We start from the raw sequence: 22,118 nt of genomic DNA, 5'->3' as shown, positions 1-22,118 counted from the left end.
GCTCCAGGCATAGTGCTTAACATAACTCAAAATTTAGGCTGGGTTTCTAATTACATGCTTTGGAATTTCAGAATATTAATATTAATACTGGCTTTTTCAAAAGAGGCCCCTCTAATTATACAAGACAAACTTGATGGTTGAATCTGTCAAAAATGCTAAATGAAAAAAGTGATGCCCAGGAAGATTTCTGCCTAAAATCTCTTTGGAGAGTCACAGTGATGGAGTGGTGAGAATACTGAGCTAGGACTGGGAAGATCCATAAAGCCCAATGGGTGATTTTGGGATAGTCACTGACTGTCAGCCATACCCTCCTGCAAAGATAAAATGGAGGGAAAGAGCATTCAGTTTTCACACAAACATTTCTAATGTACTCAGAAAACATTGTTGTTCCTTCACTGTTTCAGCACTTCTTTTCACAGATTTGTTCCTCCCAGTATTATAATGTTTAGCCCACTCCTTTGCCCAGAAATTAATACTGGGTTGTACCTAGAAGTGGCCTTCTGTTCACAAGGAGCCATAAACAGGCAGAGCAGCAAACACCAATTTAAACATAAGGTTTGGCTGTGCAACTTCTTTTGCAAGCAGAAGCATCTGAAGTGCCACAGAACCTACCTATTACAACACTGAATGAACTTTGCAGAATTGCACTGTTAGCTATTTTCCTTCAGCTCCAGTTCTCTCGCTCAAACCCTACAGTTTAACCCACACCTCTTGCAACCAACCCAACAGCCAAATTCAATTTCAGAAAAACTCTTGAAGCCCATATTCTACCATAAGTAGGGCCAACAGCAGAAGAAGCTGGGTCAAACATGCCAATGTGTTTTATCTTATAAGGTCTGCTGCATGTAACTAAGCCTCAGATAAGCAATTTCATCCTTTTAGAATGGGGAGAATGTTGTACAAAGGCTAAAAATTCACCAAATGATTGTAGTTGAGAAAAGGTAGCATGTCTACCTGGGGGACCCCAGGGGCCAGAGGTTTTGTCACTCCTGCTCTATAGTTTCAGTTTGCACATATACCAATCAGATTACAAACACTGTTAAGTCTAGCCACAAAACTACGAAGAAGCAGATACAACTATGAAGCAGCTGCAATTTAATTGTTGCTTTAAACTACAAAGTGTTTCTAAATGTCATTTCCTATATGCAAACAACATCAACATGTGTAACCAAAGAACCCAGAAATGTTGGGATCACTGTGCTAGACTATAACATAGAAGTTAGCTCAAAGTCAAAAGCATTAGGAAGGAATAATATAAGTTTCATTTTACCACTATGCATTACCAAAGGAAGAATGATGGATTATTATACCAACCACAAACTTTGGACTAATAGACTTTTCCTAACAACCATGGCAGAGCAAGAGAAAAATAGAGGTATGATCTGTAATGGCACTAGGGAAGTGGTGGGGCAGTCTCTGAAAGGTAGGTCCCTATTAATTCTCCTGGACCTCTCAGCAGCTTTCAATATCATGGGCCATAGTATCCTTCTGGAGAGTTGGGCCGGAACAGGATTTGGTGGCTCCACTCTGCGATAACTTCACTTCTATTTGACCGACCATCTCTAGATGGTGGTGCTGGGGGACTTTTGCTGTGTGCCATGGGGTCCCACAGGGCTCTATTATGTCCCCCATGCTTTTCAACATCTACATGAAACTGCTGGGAGAGGTCATCAGGAGGTTTGAGCTAATGACACTCAACTCTTCCTCTTCTTTTCATCAAATCCAAGCATGCCAGCCTCTGTTCTTGACCAGTGCTTGGGCTCAGTAATGGACTGGATGCAGGCCAATAAAGCTGAAGCTCAATCCAGGTAAGACTAAGGTAGAGTTAGAGAGGAATCTATCCAACTGGGGAATTTTCAACCTGTTCTGGATGAGGTTGTGCTCCCACTGAAGGACAAGGTTCACAGCCTCAGTGTGCTCCTGGATCCCAAGTTGTCACTTGCTGCTCCAGTGGACTAGGTAGCTAGCAGTATTTTTTACCAGCTTTGGCTGGTATATCAGCCGTGTGAGTGGAACCTTGCTATAGTTATCCATGCACTGGTAACCTTAAGCCTGCATTATCACAATGAGTTTTTTGTGGGGCTACCCTTGAAAATGGTTTGAACACTGCAACTTGTCCAAAATCAGGCAGCACACCTGTTAACCAGGATGGGTAACCATGAACATATTACTCCAGTCCTGCACAGGCTACATTGGCTGCCAGTTGTTGTCCAGACCTGATTCAAGGTGCTTAGAGTAACATATAAAGCCCTAAAAGGGTATCTGAGGGAATGCCTATCTCCATGTGTACCAACCCAATCAATGAGCTCGTCATCAGGGAGCCTTTTCCATATTCCTCCTCCCAGTAAAGTTAAAGGGGAGATGGCAAGGAAAAGGAACATTTCCATGATAGCACCTCAATTCTGGAATTTTCTCCCATCTGAGATTCAGCTGGGAACCTACTCTTTACATCTTTAGGTGTCAGTTAAAAATATAAGCACAGTCCAATTTTCCTGTTTTCAGATTAGGAAAAAAGAGTTGTTTAAAAAAAACTTTCCTCATTTAACATACACACTTTTGTTACAAAAGAAAACTTTACCTTTGTGCCTATTCAGGAAAAGTACTAAGAATGCTCACTGCTTGCAACTAGGATAGAACATTCATGAAGTCCTGGTGTGGTCTGAGCAGCCACCCTGGCTCCATGAGACATGCACATAGACATCTGTTTGAAAGTATGTATTGTTAAGTTCTCATGCACTTAAAACAGAAAGCCACTAGACTCCGGATATCCTCGTTAAACAAGATCAATGTATCCCTATGGTAGCCTTCAGTGGAGGATTATGAGTGGGATCAGATATACTTCCATTGGGGATGAAGAAGAGGAAGATAGTGACTTCTATCCAATTCGGATTATCATTATTATTATTTTATTGGCTTGAGAAATGGGACTTGGTTTTGATCTAATGATGCTTTCAAGTTATTATAAATGGATTCTAGTAGGATCATAAAATGTTAAAAGATATGTAGTAGGGGGCTGATCCAGTAAATCCGGTGTGTGCAACGATTGTTGTTTGTAGTTTTAGTTGTAAAATCTTAATAAAATGTTCAAAAAAAAAAAGAGAGATATACTTCCATTGGCAGAATCCAACATCACAAGAGCAGTCTTCTATTTGCACAGTGACTTTATCCTTTTAATCTTCCATGCTGTAGTCCCCCAGGTCCTCCTCAAATCTGCTCTGGAGCATCCATCAACCCTTCAGTTGGCATGGAACATTCTGCGGTTAATACTGTTTAGTTTCCCCATAGTAATTAACCACAGAAAAAGAAGATATCATCTGCTTCAGACTGAAGGGAAATAGTCTTGTGACTAAACAGTGAGAGGAGTTGTGTCTGCACAAGAATTACAAGTTCACAAATAAGCCAGTTTTCTTTTACCATATTAACAAATGTAGGTAATCACACATCAGGGGCAATACATACTTGTTCTAATGGAACAACTGGTAGGGAGTGGTTGTTTTAAGTTAAATTCTGAAGAGAATATTTAAAATAATGATAGACTGGGACAATGTGAAGCATACACTTGAATAAAAGCTTGGACCCTGAATTTTCTTTGGGAGACCATTTTTCCTAAGTCCAACTTCTTTGCAATTTCATGTACCAGGCTGTTCCAGAAGGTCATCCAGAAATCCAGAGCACAAATTCCAGGAGCAGGGAATGTGTGAAAATTATCTCTCTTTTCTTTTCACCAGCAAGAATGTCTCATAAGTGCAGATCCAATCAAGAGATCTCTAAGTTCTGAGATCTTAGGGCAGCACAACATTTGTTAACTTTCCAATAAATGCCTTTCAAAGGAATGGACCCAAGAAGGAATGGTTGATTTGAAATTTAAATTTGGGAGGCAAAAGGCAGACTTTTAATACATAACAGTAGGCCACTGTTTTCATAGTGAAGTGTTTATTTTTAAAGGCACCATCCATGTGCAGGGAAAATGTGAAACCCAAGTGGAAATCATATGCAATGACTACACTCATATTTGATTGAGTGTAAGAAAACTGTTACATTCGAGGGAAGAAATTCTTTGATTTGTTCAAGTGAAATAACTCAAACTATGATTTAGTTGTGTATGAACTAGCAAAAGCTTTGCACTCACATTCAAATGCAGCTTCCTTCAGTTACTATAATGAGATCAGAAATATCCACTTCCTTTTTAAAACTAAACAGAGTTCATAGAACCATAGAATGCTAGACCTGAAAGGGCAAATAATGCCCTAACAGCCTACAACCCTCCTAGATAATTGCTTCCATAGTTGTATTGCTCTAACAGTCAGGAAGTTTTCTGGCTTCATGTAACTTGATCCCACTATTCTATGCATTGAACTCTAAGACGATCAAAAAGAAATCCTGGCCCTCTTCCGTGTGACAACTTTTCAAGTACTTGAAGAGTACAGGTCTTTTCTTCCTCCAGTCTTCTCTTCTCAAGCTGTGCATGCTCAATTATTTCAGCCTCTCTTGCTGGGGCTTTATTTTCAGTTATCTAATCATATGTGTTGATGTCTTCTGAACCCTTTCCAGTTTGCTTTCATTTTTCTTAAACTGCAATACCTAGAATTGGACACTACTCAAGATAAGGCCTAACTAGTGCTGAGTTTGCCTTTTCCGTAGCCACAGCACATTGTTATCTCAGATTCAGCTTGTTATCTATAACAATTCCGAGATCCTTCTCATCTCTACTGTTGAGCTAAATATCCTTCATCTTGTAACGATGCATTTGGTTTCTTTTTTCTAGGTGCAGAAATTGGCTTCTGTCCCTGTTCAATTTTATTCTGTTGCTTTCAGTCCACCAGTCCAATCTATCAAGGTCACCCTAAATTTTGTTCCTGTCTTCCAGGGTATTAGCTATGCCACCAAATTTTTTGTTCATCTGCAAATTTGATAAAAATTTGTCATACCTCCTCATCCAAGTTGTTAATTAAAAAACTGAAGAGTACTGGGACTGAATCCCACAGTATCCTATTTTTACCTCTCCCCAGTTTAAGAAGGCACCACTGATCTACATGAAACCACTGGGAGAGGTCATCAGGAGGATTGGGCTGTGGAGTCATCAGTATACTGATGACACCCAGCTCTACCTCTTTTTTTCAACCAATCCAGATGAAGCAGTGGCTGTACTGAACCGGTGCCTGGTCGAGGTATGTATGTATGTATGTATGTATGTATGTATTTAAAACATTTCTATGCCGCCCCCATCGCAACAAAGCCTCGGGGCAGCTCACAAAAAAAAAAAAAAAAATAACCCCCCCCCCCGGTGCATTCTCGGCTAATTTAAAATCCTAATAAATACAATAATTTAGCAATTAAAATAAGTTTTAAATAAAAAGGTCTTAGCCTGGCGCCGAAAAACAAATAATGACGGCGCCAGGCGGACCTCTCTAGGGAGCACATTCCATAGATGGGGCGCCACCACAGAGAAAGCCCTCCTCTGGGTACTCACCCTCCTAATATCATTCACAGAGGGTTCCTGGAGAAGGGCATCCGTTGTTGATCTCAAGGGGCGAGAGGGCATATATGGGCGCAAGCATTCCTTTAGATAATGGGCTGGATGAGGGCCAATAAACTGAAACTCAATCCAGACAAGAAGTAAGTCCTGTTGGTGGGTGGATCGAGCTCCTGGGTAGGTGACTTGGGCCTTGCCCTGGACGGCGTTGCACTCCCTCTAAAGGACAGGGTCCACAGCTTGGGAGTGCTCCTTGACCCGGAGCTGTCCTTGAAAGCAAAAGTGACTGCGGTGGTGAGGAGCGCTTTCCTTCAGCTTCGGCTAATCCATCAGCTGTGTCCTTACCTGGAGGAAGATTGTCTAGCGACAGTGACACATGCATTGGTTACTTGCCAGTTGGATTTCTGCAACGCGCTCTACGTGGGGCTGCCCTTGAAGACAGTCCGGAAACTTCAGATGGTGCAAAACAGAGCAGCCAGGTTGCTGAAGGGGACTGGGCATTATTCTCATATAACCCTAGTCCTCTATAAGCTTCACTGGCTTCCCATCGAAGTCCAGGCTCAATTCAAGGTGCTGGTCATTACCTATAAAGCCCTTAACGGCTTGGGACCTGGATACCTAAAGGAATGCCTTCTTCCATATTTGTCCTCCCACCCCCTGAGATCGGCAGCAGAGGCCCTCCTCCGGGAACCCTCCGTGAAAGACATTAGGAGGCAAAGTACCCGGAGAAGGGCTTTCTCTGCGGTGGCGCCCAACCTATGGAATGCACTCCCCAGAGAGATCTGCCTGGTGCCGTCGTTATATGTTTTTTAGTGCCAGGTTAAGACCTTTTTATTTCAGCAATATTTTAATAAGTTTTAATATCATGACCTATATGTTTTTATTGCAGCCAGTGTGGGTCGACAATTTTATTTATGTTATATTTTATTGTATTTTATCTATGTGAGCCATCCTGAGGCTTTTGCAACAGGACAGCATATAAATACTTTAAATAAATAAATAAATAAATAGTCTTAAAGTCTGATTTAGTACTCAATTGTTGATTCACCTAATAATTGTTCCATCCAACCCAGGTTTAGCTAGTTTGCTAATCAGAATATCATGGGGCACTTTATCAAAACTTCGGTGAAGTCAAGATATATTATGTCCACAATATTCCCACAGTCCACCAGGGAGGTTACTTGATCAAAAATGAGATCAGATTAGACTGACAAGATTTGCTCTTGACAAATATAAGCTGGCTTCTAGTAATCACTGCATTGTTTTCAAGGTGTTTGTAGACCGACTGCTTTACATTTAGATCCAGCATTTTCCCAGACTGAAGTCAGACTGACTGATCTGTAGTTTAATAAACTTCTGAGTTTATTAAAATTGACTCTTCTAAAATCCATGTATATTTGGCTATACCTGGCTTTTCCTTCCTTTAGAATCAAGAATTCAAGTATAACCTTGTCACTTTCTCCTAAAGTGTTATAACTGTCACTTTACTCACTAGGTCATCTGTTTGTTTAAATAGAGTCAAGGATGGCTGATCCTCTACTTCCTTCCTATACTTTCTGTAGGACAAAGTTATCAGTGACAGAATTCAGGAATTTCTTGGAGGGGCCATGTCTGCAGAATTCGTCTCCCAACAAGTATTGAGAAAACTGAATTTCCCATTACTATTATATCATATCTCCTTGCCTCTTCTGTAATAGAAAAATTATTCCACACTCAGGAAATTTTGATTAGTTTAAACCAAGGATGGGCATTTTTTTCTATCCCAGGGCTGCATGGAGTCCTGGCTGATGGACCACAACAACCATCACTAGAAAAAAGTTAACAATTTGAAGACTATAGTTTTCCTGATGACCAAACAACAAGGAAGAGTTGGACACAAGAGGGTTGAAAATATAAAATAAACCTCTGTGAAGTAGGTCAGAATGTGTAAAGAAGTTTTAACACCAGAAGTTTAGGTCAATATAACCATGAAGAAAAGTAATTGAATGTTTTCCACAATGATGTTTTTCTGTTACCAATCATTGCAAAAAGCAATCATATACACTTGCCATGTATAAAGACTATAGCAAATGTTCCTTACTGGAGATGGGCTCACTATTGTTAACATGCACCTGCAATAAAGAGTATTTTTAATATAAAATTACATGCTGGTATTGCTTGCTCTCTCAGTCAGATAGCATACAAGAGGAGCTTGTTTTTGCCCTCAACTCACTGTCTCAAACTAAATCACTGTTTCCTCTCTATTATTAGCAGTGAGCAAACAGCATCAGGATTGCTGAGTGGAGAGTAAAGTTAAAGCCTCTCTTTCCTCCCCTTAAAATCCCATTACAGATTGCTGTTTTTGTACTGGTGCTGATAATATCAGCCAGGGAACAGTTTTCCCCTACAGTCCAACAGATGGCTGATCAGCAGAGCAGTGGGGAAAAGTGGGTGGAACAATGTGTGGCCCAGGAACAGTCCATATGTAGTTTAAACTATGGCTAGTGCTTACATGAGGATCATAAATTATGGTCTGATTCGGGCTTATATTAACTAACCATAGTTTAAACAATCCAAGTTCAGATGTAACAGGAACCCTGGCTTATTGGATGCTTCTGATCTCCATGTGGCTATATTAAAAGAGGGAAAGGAAAGTGATATAGAAGGAGAAAGCTCATGAATATTTGTGCATATAACACTAAAGCCATAGGATAACATAACACACAAAAGGCCCTAAGAGTGGTATAGCAATTCTTCAGAGGCTTTACTTGCTCCAGACTTTTTTTGTAATTATGCTTTTAAAATAACATAGGGAACAAGACCAGATTTAAATTTAATTTTGATATCTCCATGCTTAACAAACTTGACTGAATTACAAGTGAATTTACAGATAATACTGTTGCCCTCTCTCCTGCTTCAGACACTTTGGCAGGCAAGCAAAGAACAACTGTTGCCTTGAAATGCACGGGTTGCTGGAACAGGAAGCCTAACAGAGTGATGACAGCCTCTTTGCATTTTACCAAGGTTAATCTTTTTATATATCCCACATAATTAATGTCCTTAAAAAACTGAAAGTTTCACTTTTAACATCCTATAATTTTATTCTAAGAGTTTTCATGATCTGCTTTATGTCTTTCAATAGTTATCTGGTAAATACGCATTCAAGAAATCTCATCTCAAACAAGAAGTGCATTATGATCTATTTTACATTTCCTCTTCTCTGCACACACGCAAGTTTTGAAAATGAGTGTGCAGTGCCAATCTGGGTTCCTTACTTGAAATGTAGACTGAATACACTGCATTTCAAACTGATGCCTCAGTTATGAAGAAAGATACTGTGCTACTTTATATTTTTCATTCTCTTCCCCTTATTTGGAGGTTGGCCTGGTATTCAAATTTGAAACACAGAACTGTGCCCTGAATGTGTGCCAATCTCATTCCAATATCCACTCAATTCATTCAGAGTATTAGTACATTGCAAACAAGCTTATAAGCAAATACAATGCCAAATTAGGAAATTAAGGCATAATTTTGTGCAGCTGATTGCTAAAAACCTAATAGTGCTATTGAAGATTTGGTACATAAATGCATGAATGTTAAAACAGTATTAAAATCACCCCTGTGGTATGTTTTTACACTCAGAACACAAAAGAGGGTTAGCATGAAGTTCAGGAAGGCTATTGTGCAACCTGCCATTTCATGATGCCTTAAAAATTAGGAGAGAACTAAATCTGCTATCTATCCCCTTCATTAAGTTACCACTTAAATCAAGGCACTGGGATTAATTTTCTTAAACGCAGCTCATGAGAAATGACAGTAACTGCTGTGCCATAGTTTGATTATCCCGATTTTAGCAAACGTTCAAAGTATTATGCATCTGAATTTTAAACTGTTAAATGTTGCACAAAATCAAGCACTTTCAGATAATGTCTGTTGGTTAAACTGGGCATGCTGTAATATTTCATAATATTCCTGTGAAACAGGTATAGCCTTTTGTGAAGTTTAGTTGCAAACACTTAGTAGTACTTTTGTGATGGAAGCAATGAAAGAGCACACAAAAAACTCCTTAAAATGCTGCAATATTCAGCAAAGTTCACATTTATTTTGTTAGGAAAGAAAACACAGGGTAGAGAAGCAACATGCTCATATAAAAGAGAGCAAACCTTACAGACAGGAAATCAATTTATTTCTAAATCTGCAAATGTTTCAGTTTGAAAATTTCAAGCCATTCGGGATAGTTTCATTGATTATCTGGTAGAGCCTATTTCTACATCAAGGCTGAAAGTATGTCAGGTGTGGTTTTGTTCTTGTTTTGAAAGCTATTTTGGTTCTAATGCATTACTGAAACATAAAAAGAAAAGATGGTCTCTTTTCTGATCATGTGTGGCTGCTATTTATTAAATTCTATGAATTCTGATTTTAAAATATTAATGTGCATCCCAGTAGTAGTTTCAGCACTTCATAATATAATTTTTGGTGCCCAAAGGAGGAAAAGGCAGTTTCACACATTAAAAAAGGGATAGTTTTCAAGGGTGCAAGAAGATGACTATTGTAAAAGAATACACACCAAATGCTACAAACATTTTTAAAAGGCTTGATACCAACTGCTCAAGGATTCTATAAGTAGTTGGTATGCCAGAGACTCTATGAATATCAAACTATTTGAATGAAAATGTCAAATCACTCCCCAACTAAGAATGGGTATCTACTGCCTAAAACATGGATTGTAACCTGAAGCGTCTAATATCCAGTCAGTTGCTGGTTGGAGAGAAGTGCTTGTTGCCTGCTTAGCACTTTAAAAAAAAGGATTCCGTAATGTTTCTGATCAGCTACTGATAGGAGATTAGAGGGTCTTCTTCCCAGGAAGGGGAGAAAAGACCAGGGAAGGCAGCTGTATTATACTTGTAGTATATTCTATAGTATTCTGAGCTTTATTATACAGAGCTTTTTCCTGTTTTCTTCTGAATAGGCATGCAGAAATTTGTCCTGCTTATTTGTGAGTAAACACGTTAGCCATGCATGCTTTTCAACAGATATGTTTTGTACTACAAATTGGAAACACTGCCATTGTGGAGCCTTAAAGTTTTCAGCCTTACCTTACTCTCTTTTGTCCTAGCCCCCACCTACAGCCCCCTGAGAGCTCCCTCAAAATGGAATCTAACCATCAGGCCAAAAATGATTCCCAACCCTGGTCTGAAGTAACAAATAATATTCAGATGCCCGAAACTGAGCAACAGTATTGTGATGTGCTCTGAATACAGGCAGTCCCCAGGTTACGAACAAGTTCTGTTCCTAAGAACGTCTTTTTAAATTGAATATGTAAGTAATTCAGTTCACATATGTACAGGTCATATTTAGCATGAGTAAGCCAAATATTTGTCTTAATAAACATATATATTTTACCTTTCTGTGCATATAAAACACTTAAGAACCACTTCCATATAGAGTTGGCCCTCCACATTTGCGGAGGTTGAAGGGTACTGGATCTGTGTGAAAGTGGAAAACCTGCAAATATTTCCACCCCTGCAAACCTTAACTCTCAATATTGTTGACCATATGTGTACTAGATTGCTTCTCCCTCTCTCTCAGTCCTTGGTCTGATCCAGCAGAGCCCCTCTTCTTCATTTATCAAACTTTCATGCTCTTATTCCCCACCCTCCCTTTCACTCACCAGTGCTTTCTCTTTGCACCAAGGAAATGCTGGAAAGATTTCCCTCTCAGGATGGGCAGGGCAAGAAGGCATGGTTCAAAGACCCTCCCTCTCCTTCCTTTTGCTTCCCTTTTTTCTCTCTATGATGATGACAATTTTTCACAGGAGGCCACAAAACTCCAAAAGCTTCTGCGTTTGTTACTATGAACCATTTAACTTGTTACTATGAACCATTGAACCATGTAGCCTTTAACTCAAAAATTTTAAAATTAATGGACTTTGTGGGCATTTGTTCATAAGTACAGATGTTCATAACATGGATGTCTGTAACCCAGGGATTGTCTGCACTTTGAATTTTTTAAAACACAGCATACGTGCATGCTTTTTGAATTCTTAGATTTGTATATTGTTTTTCTGTGCACTGCTGTTAGTTGGGATTTACATGTTTTGTTTGGGTTTTTTGGTTTTATATTGTTTGCTACAATGCTTAAATCATGTTAACATCCTTGATCTGTAACAAGCATTATGAAAAGCAATTGTTCTAGAAATAATGTTATGTCAGGATCTAAAAATGTTCTGGCATTACTATACAGTATTCTTCTTAAACAAAAAGTATTGCAAATTACTTTAAAGGATTATGCTTTGATTCAAATAAAGGAAATGAGACAATTAGCATTGTGTCTTTATCACATGGTTTTCACAGAGTATAAATAAAGTTGGCACTTTTACTGATAGCTGAAAGGCACCATTAAATACTGCATTATTAACTTCAACCAAAATTAGCATTTACTCCTTAGTATTTGGGTATATATACCACACACAACAGTAGTGACCTATGGAGGAAAATTTAAAGATAGTGAAGAAAGAACTGTAACATACTCAGGAAAGCTAAGTGATCATGAGAAACAAGAAAGGTGTTTTAATGGTATATACAGCAAGCATTTCATAACACCTACTGACTGCATGGGTGCAAATGCTTTCCCAACCAGTTGGCAAGAAAACAAACAAAAAAAATTCTGCCATAATAAAGTCTCTTCCAAAATCTAATACTCTCCTGATTTTTTAAGAGAACAATGGGTATGTGCGTAGAAATTCGAACCAAGCTGCTGCTGCTCCTAAAACAAACACAAAATTTGTTCCAAGATTGGTAAAAATCTCATTCTTAAGAAGTGGGACTTTCAAAAAAAGGGACAAAAGATTAGGGTGAGTTACCTTTGGGGTGGGATGGGGGAGAAATGGTGAATTACTTCATATTGCCCAAGAAAAGTGATCAGTACCATAATTCTTCAAGGCTAAGGACAGTTGCCCTAACCTTCCTTTTAACAAAGTTTATGAAGGTCAAACAGAAGAATGGAAAGCAACCAGGAATCATTCTTCATTATATTTTTATCAAGCCATAAGTAGTTCAGAGGTAGTTTTGTTCTGAACTACTTTCAATTATTTTACAATCTCACGTTAAGTACAACATGTTAATCTGCATACAATCATGCTGGAGGTAGCTCAGGAACAATCTTTTTCTTTACTTTCTCTTTTACTGCTTCAGGTGTTGAGGGAGATACAAAGTTCCAGGTCTTGCACTTCTGGTGACCTCAACCATTTCCACGTGATGCCATGGTAGGTGTCTTTGATGTCGTCTCTTCATCTTCCTCTGGGTCTGCCTCATGCTCTTTGGCTTTGTCCTCTTTTTGTGTATACCTTGAACAGTATGGACTCACAAGACACTCTCTCCAGATGAGGAAACCACTTTATTTGTATATAATTAAGGACTGGTTCTATTCCAATTCTTTTCGTATAATTTCATTCCTGATTTTATCCCTTATGGTCACTCCAGCTGCTTTCCTCATCTCATTTCTGTGGTGACTAACTTTCATTTATGTCTTGTTGTAAGTGTCCATGTTTGACACTGATAGCATAGGGTGGGAATGAATGTGCTTTGTATGAGGTGCTTCTTTGTACTGATCAGTACTGCTTTAGGTTGTAGGAGTGGAGCTAGCTGTCCCAATACTTTGGTTTGCCTTACTGCGCTGTATGTTAATCTCTTTGTCCATTTTACCATACATGTTGTTCCTAGGTATTTGAACTGAGACACTTGTTTCATGGTTGTTCCTTCTGTTTCTATATTTCTGGTGTGTTTTTTCCTTCCAATTACCATTACTTCAGTCTTCTCTTTACTGATTCTCATATTGTTTGCCTTGCATTATTGATTCATGGACATAAGATGCTGTTGCAGCTCCTTAACTGTACTTGCTATCAGTGCCTGCAAAGAGTAGTTCGTTGATGTTATTTCCATTCTTGGGTTTGGCTTTTTTTTGCTTATGCTATCTAAGTAAAAAGGTAAAGGTTTCCCCTTGACATTACGTCCAGTCATGCCTGACTCTAGGGGGCGGTGCTCATCTCCGTTTCCTAGCCGAGGGAGCCAGCGTTTGTCCGCAGACAGTCTCCGTGGTCATGTGGCTGGCATGACTGAACACCGAGGTGCACGGAACACAGTTACCTGCCCACCGAAGTGGTACCTTTTTATCTACTTGCATTTGCATGCTTTCGAACTGCAAGGTTGGCAGGAGCTGGGACGGAGCAACAGGAACTCACCCCGTTGTGCAGATTCAAACCGGCGACCTTTCGATCTACCAGCCCAGCAGCACAGCAGTTTAAACCACTGCGCCACCTGCAGTCCCGCTAAGTAGGTGATAAATAAAAGTGGCAATAGTACACATCCTTGTTTTACTCCAGATATTATTGCCAAGGGTTCTGATATTCCTTATTTTGTTCCAATAACACTTCTGCACTTGCTATATAAGCTTTTGCATACTCACTTGCGATGTTCACTTACTCTGTATTGGGTCAGTGTTTGCCACAGCAATTTCTTATCAAATCTATCAAATGCAGTCAATTCTGCATTCCTTATTTTCTAGCATGAAAATTTTAACATGTATTATGTAGGCACTTAGGAATGTATCCAATGTTGTTCTAATTTAAATCCCATTAAATTCAATGGGTGCACGGTAACTGTGGATATAATCCTTAGTTTTTGCCAAAATATATGTTTGAAATGTCAGAAATTAATATGATACTGCCATGACAAATGAGCAATAGCTTTGCCATAATATGGCTGCTAAAAGCCTGACACTGTAGGAACAGCTTTAGATTTAAGATGGGATTCTTGATCAGATCAGGAATCCATCTTACAAGTGTTACTACCTATTTATATCTCAGAAATGATAATATCCCTGTCCTGAAAAGTCTTCCTTTGGGGGCACACTTTGGACATATGACTATTTCCCTGCCCTGAGGGTTCTCTCTGTGTTGTCTTAACCACTACTGTACTCCAATTGGAAGGTTCTAAAATAGCCTGTTTGAGATCCATAGGAAGGAGAAAGGAAGACAAGATGAACAGATATGAAAGACAATAGTAGGGTTTTTTAAAATTGTGAGGGATATAAAAGAGGGGAAAGGGGGTTTACGAAGCAGAAAGGGGTGTAGTGAATGCAAGCAAAAAGTTTGGATAAAAAGATTGGTTACCTGACCCTGGCCACTGCCTGCAAAATATTTTGGGAGGTGGTACAAGTACTGAATGAGCTGTATTTTCCAGAGGGAAAACAAAAGGAAAAACATGAAAGCTTCTAAAAACTGAAATTGTCTTATACAGCAGGCGTCCTGGTTCCTACACATGTTTGTACCCGAATCCCCATCTTCAACCATGAGAAGAGTATTATAACTAGAAGTATCTCTTCAGCATGGTAATCCAACCTTTGTGGACAGCAAAGCTGAGTTTATGGACATTAATGTGAGTAAGTCAAGGAGAAGTCATGATACTGCTCACCCCATGCAGATAAGCTTACAAGTAGATGGTTCTTTATCAGCCTGGCCATAAAAGTGAATTATCTGCCCATCCTTTCCCTCATGCTCAGAGAGTAGGCTTTTGCCTTTCAGCTTCGGCTAATGTCACCATACCATGTATCTAGAAAAGTCAAGCAAAAGAACACCAAGTTGTATCTCAGCTGGACAAGGCATTTGGCCACTCAGAGGCCTTTTCCCTCTTCTGGATATTGAAGACGACTTCATTCCAGATATAGTAGTGGTTTGCTAAATCCTGCACTACATTTGTGATTCAATGGGACATGCTCCTCCAAGACCACCCAGAGCTGCCTAGTTCAGAGGCAAGAGCAACAGTGTCCCAACCAACACCTGCTCAGAAGACCTGCCCCAACCTGATGATTGAACAGTCAACTCTCAGAGAAGCATGACAGATCTGTGCTGTGATTGTCAATTGGAGTTGGAGCCACTTTGCACATATATATCTTCAATGAATGAGTAGGTTGGGAAGAAAAAGCACCCTGACATTATCAAAGAAGCTCTTCTGATCTGTGTTTGTGCCCTTTCTAATGTTTTGTATGCTTGTGTAACACAGTCTAAATGCATAAATTTCCTGTTCCCAAAATCAAATCTCAAAGGTGCTGTGGAGATAAAGGTGCTAGTAAGTCTTTGGTTGTGTTTACTGCTGACACAATGTAGAGAAACATAAAGATGTGGCTGAAGGGAACAGATAATGTTTTTATGTAGGGATGCAGGAGAAGTTTGATCTCTTGTAGAGCATAGCAGAGGAAAGAAAAGTTTTCTGCAGTTCTGCCAAAATGTTGGGCAGTTTGCGAGAACAGAAAGAAGCTTGTTAGTCACCTAAACTGGAGGGAGACTCAGGCAAAGAATAAATACACTCTGGCCACAAAGTGGGCCAAGAGGGAAAAAAAACTCCTGCCATTGGGGCAATTGACCAATGAGGAAAAAGCTGGTGACACAACTGACACTGTTTCGGCTGCACAGCCAGCGAGGCGAAGTGCCACTGCCTGCTGGAGGTCTGAGGGATGAGAGAGAAGACAGGAAAATACAGGCCCAGAGAAAACCAAGTTGTCTTGCACCAGGTAATTTTAACCCCAATACATGGTTAAAATTCTCAGGTATTAAGAGTCATGGTAACCCTCCTAAATGATCTGCAACATTTAACTGACAACTTTAAGATGAGCTATTGTATGATCCCTTTTCAATTTACTGGCAGATCTTTAAAGTGGAAGAAAAAAATCCATTGTTTTTCAGATGAATTTTTCTTCTAAATGAAGCTAAGAGAAGCCTTAGCATCAGTTTCCTTTGATATGTGGTTCCATTAAAACAGGCTCTGCAGGAGCACATACCTGGATTACAGGTAGTGCAGTCTTTAAACCCAAGACAAGAGCAAACTGCATATCCTGCTAAAGTGCAAACAAGGAAAAAGATGATAAAGTTGGTTACAAGTTTTGCCATATCACTAAAAATGATAAAGTTGGTAACAGGTTTTGTCATATCTTTGCACTCCTATTGTAAGCAATGAACCCATATTAAGGTCAGGCATTATGGCTATATAGACCAGGCAGACTATGAAAAGGACAGCCTGCGGCGTAACTGTTCCTTCTGAGCATGCAGAGTATGTCTCTCACAGCCATTAAAAGCAGCCCCATTTGTACAAGACTGACAAAAGACTTGAGAGAACTCAGTTGTAGTGTGCAAAGCTATGGTACAATCCCTGGAACAGATCAGATGTTGTTCTGGCCACTAAAATGTTTCTACCTGGAAGCAGCCTATTTAAAGGCTATAAAGGGTTTTTTTCCCCAAATGAAATGTCTGTGACTATCCAGCAATAACCAGTGGCAAAGCAGGAAAATAACTCAACAATGTGGCTTACTTGTCTGGCTTGCTGGGGTAGGGACAAGCTAGTATTCCTAGTTTGTTACGTCATTGTGCTGTTTAGTTGTTCCCACTTACATTCACTTGTTCACAACAACTCAGGGATTTAGAAAACATGCAAACTGGGTCATTATCTTCTAATTCAAGGACAGCACATCCAAGGATTATTTAGCTGCTCTCACTTGCAGCAGGAGCAATCACCAGCATGATCCCATCTTTATATAACCCAGTTCTTTAAAAAATTTGAGTTGTTTTAATTTGCAAGCGAGCAAATAAAACAACTTCACAGATAAGAAGCAAGTGAAGAGTCTTTCTCTCTCTCCAATGTTCTCCAAAGAAAAGAGTACCAAAGAATGTGAAATCCAAAATGTTGCTTCTTGTTATGTGCTGTCAAGTTGTCTCTGACTTATAGCAACTCAATGAATGAAAGTCCTCCCAAATGTCCTCTCCATGACAGCCCTGCTCAATTCTTATAAATTAAAGGCTGCGTCTTTCTTTATGTTACTTACAAAGTCACAGAGGTTGATTCTGGAATTGTGAACAAAGTGATATCTTGTAACGTCTATATTTGCTAAACAGTGAGGGTGAAGTTCTTTAAATAGCCTGAAACATTTGTATAGCATTCCCTTTCATTCCCTTGCAGCATGAGCAACTAGACCACTTCTTGACTAGTCTTGAATCTGTAACTAACGTCATTTTAGAGGCTCCATCAAATCTGCACCCAGCATTTCCCATAAACACTAGAAAAATTATATATATGTTAATTTGGAGGGGGTGTTTAATCACCTGATGGTGTCTATAAAATAATTTTAATGTGGTGAATTCAAGCCTACCAGTGTTAGGTAGTAATAAATCTGGTAGTCTTTGAAGATGCTGCAAAACCCTTTCTGGATTGATTGACTGGTTGTTGGTTGTTTGGTTTTAGTGTTTTGTTGAAACAGACTATCATATAGTCTGTACCATGGCTAGCATGTAGGAATTTATATATATAAATAACTCATCAGAGACCACATATCACAGACACCCTAGATGGTATTCTTATTTCACCTATTGTCGCCTCAAAAGCAACACTGAGCATGTTGACACATCATGATAAACCAGCCTAAAATTAAGTCACACTGGGTTGGTTGGTCATTCACTCACTTTGTAGACTTTTCCAACAAGCCACACATAAACTAGCCTGCCAGGGTAACACATCATGGCAAGCCCTCTGAAAACAAGCTGCCTTGAACAACCCAACGAGAAGCCATGTGTCTTCTGGGTAGTTTGTGCATGAGAAAACTACACAGGATTCAGATATCACAACAAGCAACCCTGAAATAAACAAGTGTTGCAACCAGCCATGAGTTGTCATGTTTTATGAATCAGGTCATTTGGTTGCCAGTAATCAAGCAATGTATAGTCAAATCATGTACGTTAATATATGAAAAAAGATGGGTGATGTCATTTAATGATTTGGTAAATAGAAAGCATTTTGTTAGCTATTCCAAAATGCTAACAAGCAAGTAAAATACTTATTATATAAGATACATCAGCAATGTACATCAGCAAAGTTTAGCCAGATACTTTACAAATATTATACCTAAAGAGGAATTAAATATCACAGGGTGGAATTCAACTAGTTTCCTTAAACTGGAAGAAGGCTTTTTGTCAGAGAGGAGCATGATCTCAGTTATTCCTGTGTCTCTCCTGCTGAGCTCCCACCCATCTGCTGTGAATTCCACATCCTTCTCCGTCAGGCTGATGGAAGACTTCAGAGATTAGGAAGAAAGGAAACTAGTTGGATTCAACTACACCCATTATTTGTAGAAGTAATTAAACATCTTATGTTCACTTACTGCTATTTCTCTACATGCCGACATGGATATCCCTGTACCTTCAATCTGCTTCAGTGCATATTCCTTTTCATCTTTTCTGCAAGAAGAAAACAGTGAATTTGGAGGTCTTATTCACATTAAAATATATAAAAGTACATACACAGGTTTTAGATGTTTTAGGATTTTTCCCTTCACAGTTGTACTTTCTTTCCCCCCCCTCCTTTTTCTTAAGTTCATGATGTGTTTTATATTGTTTTAATTATTGATGTTTTATATTGTACTTTTATATTGTGTAAGCCATCTTGAGCACTTGTCAATAGGATGGAATATAAATGCTGTAATAAATAAATTAATTGATTAATTAAATTTGAAACTGAATGGCCAATTCACACAACAACTGGACAATACTTGGAACTATAATGATCCATCAAACTTCCCTTTGCATATCTGGTCAACTATTAACCAGGAAACAATAAAACTGCAGACTATAAGCTGGGGAAATACCTGATTTTGAAATGATAGCTTTCAAAATACTTTAAAAAGCAGGAGGAATGAAATGTTTTATTTTGAGGAAATGCAGAGATTCAGTCTCTGGCATCTCCAGATTTAAAAAAGAGGGTCAGGAAGCAGGTAATAGAAGGACCTTGGAGATTCTGGAAAGCAACTACTGACCAAAGTAAACAATCCTGGGATAATTAAATGAATAGCCTGACCTAGCATAAGGCAACCTTTGTAAGAACAATAATTCTGAGGACAGTATTTGTTAATTGCTTCCAAAAGTTCCAGAACTACCAAGCATACTTATCCCTGCAATGTGAAGGCAAAACCTTGCCTTTTCCTGCTCCTTTTTTGCTTTATATTCCTACATCTTTTGAATCAAGTGACATAAAACCAATCCAGGAAAAATCACTAAAATGTGCAACAGTTGAGACCTTTCTCTCAATTCATGCAAGCCTTCCATTTTCAGATGTCCATGAAATGTGAAAGTGAAAATTCTGCTATTAGAATGGATCTGACAATGATTGGAGAAAAAAGATGAGTATGCCAATATATTTAGATTATTTATATCCAGCTCCATTTCACAGTGTTAAACAAATAGGGGCTCGTGGTATCTAATCTTTTTCTACAGTAACTTTGGACATTTGCAGCCTGGTTCTGCCCATGTTTACTCACAAGCAAGCTCCAGTGAATTTATGAGTCTCACTCTCAAATATACATACAACTGCAGCTTGTAACTATACATAATCAACTATGCAACTCTCTCTCATCATTATAAAGTATAAGTGAATATTCAGAGTCACTGCCACTCTTTTATTAAGCTGACAAATTGTTCCTTTTATGAGCATTATTTTAAAAACCTAACATTTAATCCATTTATACAAAATCCTATCTTTCTTTATAGTTTTTAAATCTAGAAAATAAAAACCTTCCTTTCAACTAACTTTTTTCCTTACTTTTTTGAATGCAAAACTTAAGAACAATACACATTCTTTAAACATCAAGTGGCAGCAAGAACAATGCATCTACTACAAGCAAGCAGAAAGACTACAAAAGCATAGCAGATTAAATCAAATTGGCCAAAATATGTTCACATAATTAACCATCATACTCTATGCTTCTGAAATTTTATTCTGTTTAGATATTGGATTTTAATACATGTTTAACTACAGCCTTTTAATCCCATATAATTCTTCACTTTTGGTCTATATTTTTCCCCACTGTTTTGTATAAACTAATCTGGTTGCTCCTAGCAGATACAGTATTGTTTGCACAAAATTGTCAGTACTGCATTTTAAACACAATTAAAGCACATGTAAATAACAGCTGAATTACAATATTACCTTATATAAAAACTTTGTGAATAAAATAATCTTTAGAAATTTGACAGTGCCAACACCACATTTATTGTTATTGGTTTTATATTGTGTTCTTTACTGTTTTGGCTGTGTTTTTATTATTGTGAAATTGTTACTGGTTTTATTTTCTTGTGATATTGGGTTTTGTTTTATATTTTAAGTGTTTGTAACCCATTCAGAGAGACAATTGGCTCAAGGAACAGTACAGAAATGTGTATGTGTGTGTGTGTACTTTTTATTTCCATTGGGCCATGTATCACTGTAATGCTGTTTTAATATGATGTTATTCATAATTGTTGGTGAATCTTTCTTGTACACAGTATTCAATATGTTATCTGGGATCATCTTTTAAATTTCTGATTCCATTTGGCCTGATATGCATAAACACACATAAGAATGGATCTATTTCAGAGAATGATTTACTATAACCTGTTATTAGGGACCTGAACTCCAGCTTTGCCTGCAATGTATTCAATTATTGCTTTAATCATGACAAAACAGTACATATTTTAAAATATTGACAATAATAATACACTTTTATTTTGCATTGATCACAAAGTATTCATAAGACTTAATAATACCTAAAAACTGATTTGTATTTATTTCATGTTGTGGCAAACATATCTTCAGTATATTATGAAGCAGCATAAATCAAGGATGTAGTTCAACCTCTAATATTTGAACATTTTTGAAGAAAACTAAAGTGTTTATATTTTAAAGTTTCAGAATTGCAGCAAACAATATAGTTTGGTATTCTATGTTCAGGTATATGGTACAATTCAAGTTTGTAAAGGAAATTTAGGCATGATAAGAAAGTAAGCAGTGCCTGTAATTAAATTTCTCCCTGAAATGTCCTATGCTTTCAGAAAAAGAAATGTTTCCCCTCCATATCTTCCAAGTTTCCAGAAATTTTATTTTATTTCTTCAATCAAAAGCAGTATTCATCTTTAAAGAACTAGAAGTGATGAGTTATTTGTACGTGTATATGGTTATTGGAACCATGTACAATGATGCACTAAGAGAGAGAGAGATCTGCAAAGATCAAAGCAAATGCTGACTTGATGTTTCTTGGTTCTTAAATCAGACTTGCCAGGGATTAAATGCCACACTTAGATAGCCAATAAGCTGGAGGCAAAAGAATGTCTAACTGCTTCAATTGTAAGGATGGGCATACACATTAGAAAGTAAAAAGCACACTGCGTAACACTGGAAAAATATCTCAAAAACTTTTAACAATGACATACTCTCAAATCTTTTGGTTGTCTACTTTCTGTAAAAATTAAGGAAAAGAAACCCTTTCTTGCATTTTGCTCCAGTTTCACGTCACCATCAAAAACTTAATCCTCTCCAAAAAAGCAGAGTCAAAGGAAAAAGAACATGTCCCATACCTCTTTCACAACAGAACTTCCCAAGTGAACACTGAACACTTCATATATTAAAAGGCACCCTACCAGTAAATCAAATTCCATGCTCTAGATTATTTTTAAGAGAATCATAATTCTTTCAGGTAACTAAGTAGATCATATATTTGTGTCATCAGTTTTTATGCATCCAAAAGCCCAATTTACTGGTATTTTTAGGAATCCAGCTGGTAAGAAATATACATCAAATGTATATAATTGACAGCTTTG

General features: G+C 38.2%; 1 protein-coding gene across 8 annotated transcripts in view; it reads right to left on the bottom strand.

Annotated features, from left to right (window-relative positions):
* The window catches only part of CDK19 (cyclin dependent kinase 19), a 114,903-nt gene that overhangs the window by 67,457 nt on the left and 25,328 nt on the right, over positions 1 to 22,118 (bottom strand). For all 8 annotated transcript variants that reach the window (XM_044426449.1, XM_044426457.1, XM_044426476.1 and 5 more), the window contains one exon: positions 18,653 to 18,728. In XM_044426449.1, the coding sequence (XP_044282384.1) occupies positions 18,653 to 18,728 (76 nt within the window). The remainder of the gene's footprint in view (positions 1 to 18,652; positions 18,729 to 22,118) is intronic.

Source organism: Varanus komodoensis, unplaced genomic scaffold (genome assembly GCF_004798865.1).
Source record: "Varanus komodoensis strain SLA01 unplaced genomic scaffold, ASM479886v1 scaffold1, whole genome shotgun sequence".
Lineage (NCBI taxonomy): Eukaryota > Metazoa > Chordata > Lepidosauria > Squamata > Varanidae > Varanus > Varanus komodoensis.
This window is presented reverse-complemented; position numbering and strand designations above follow the sequence as displayed.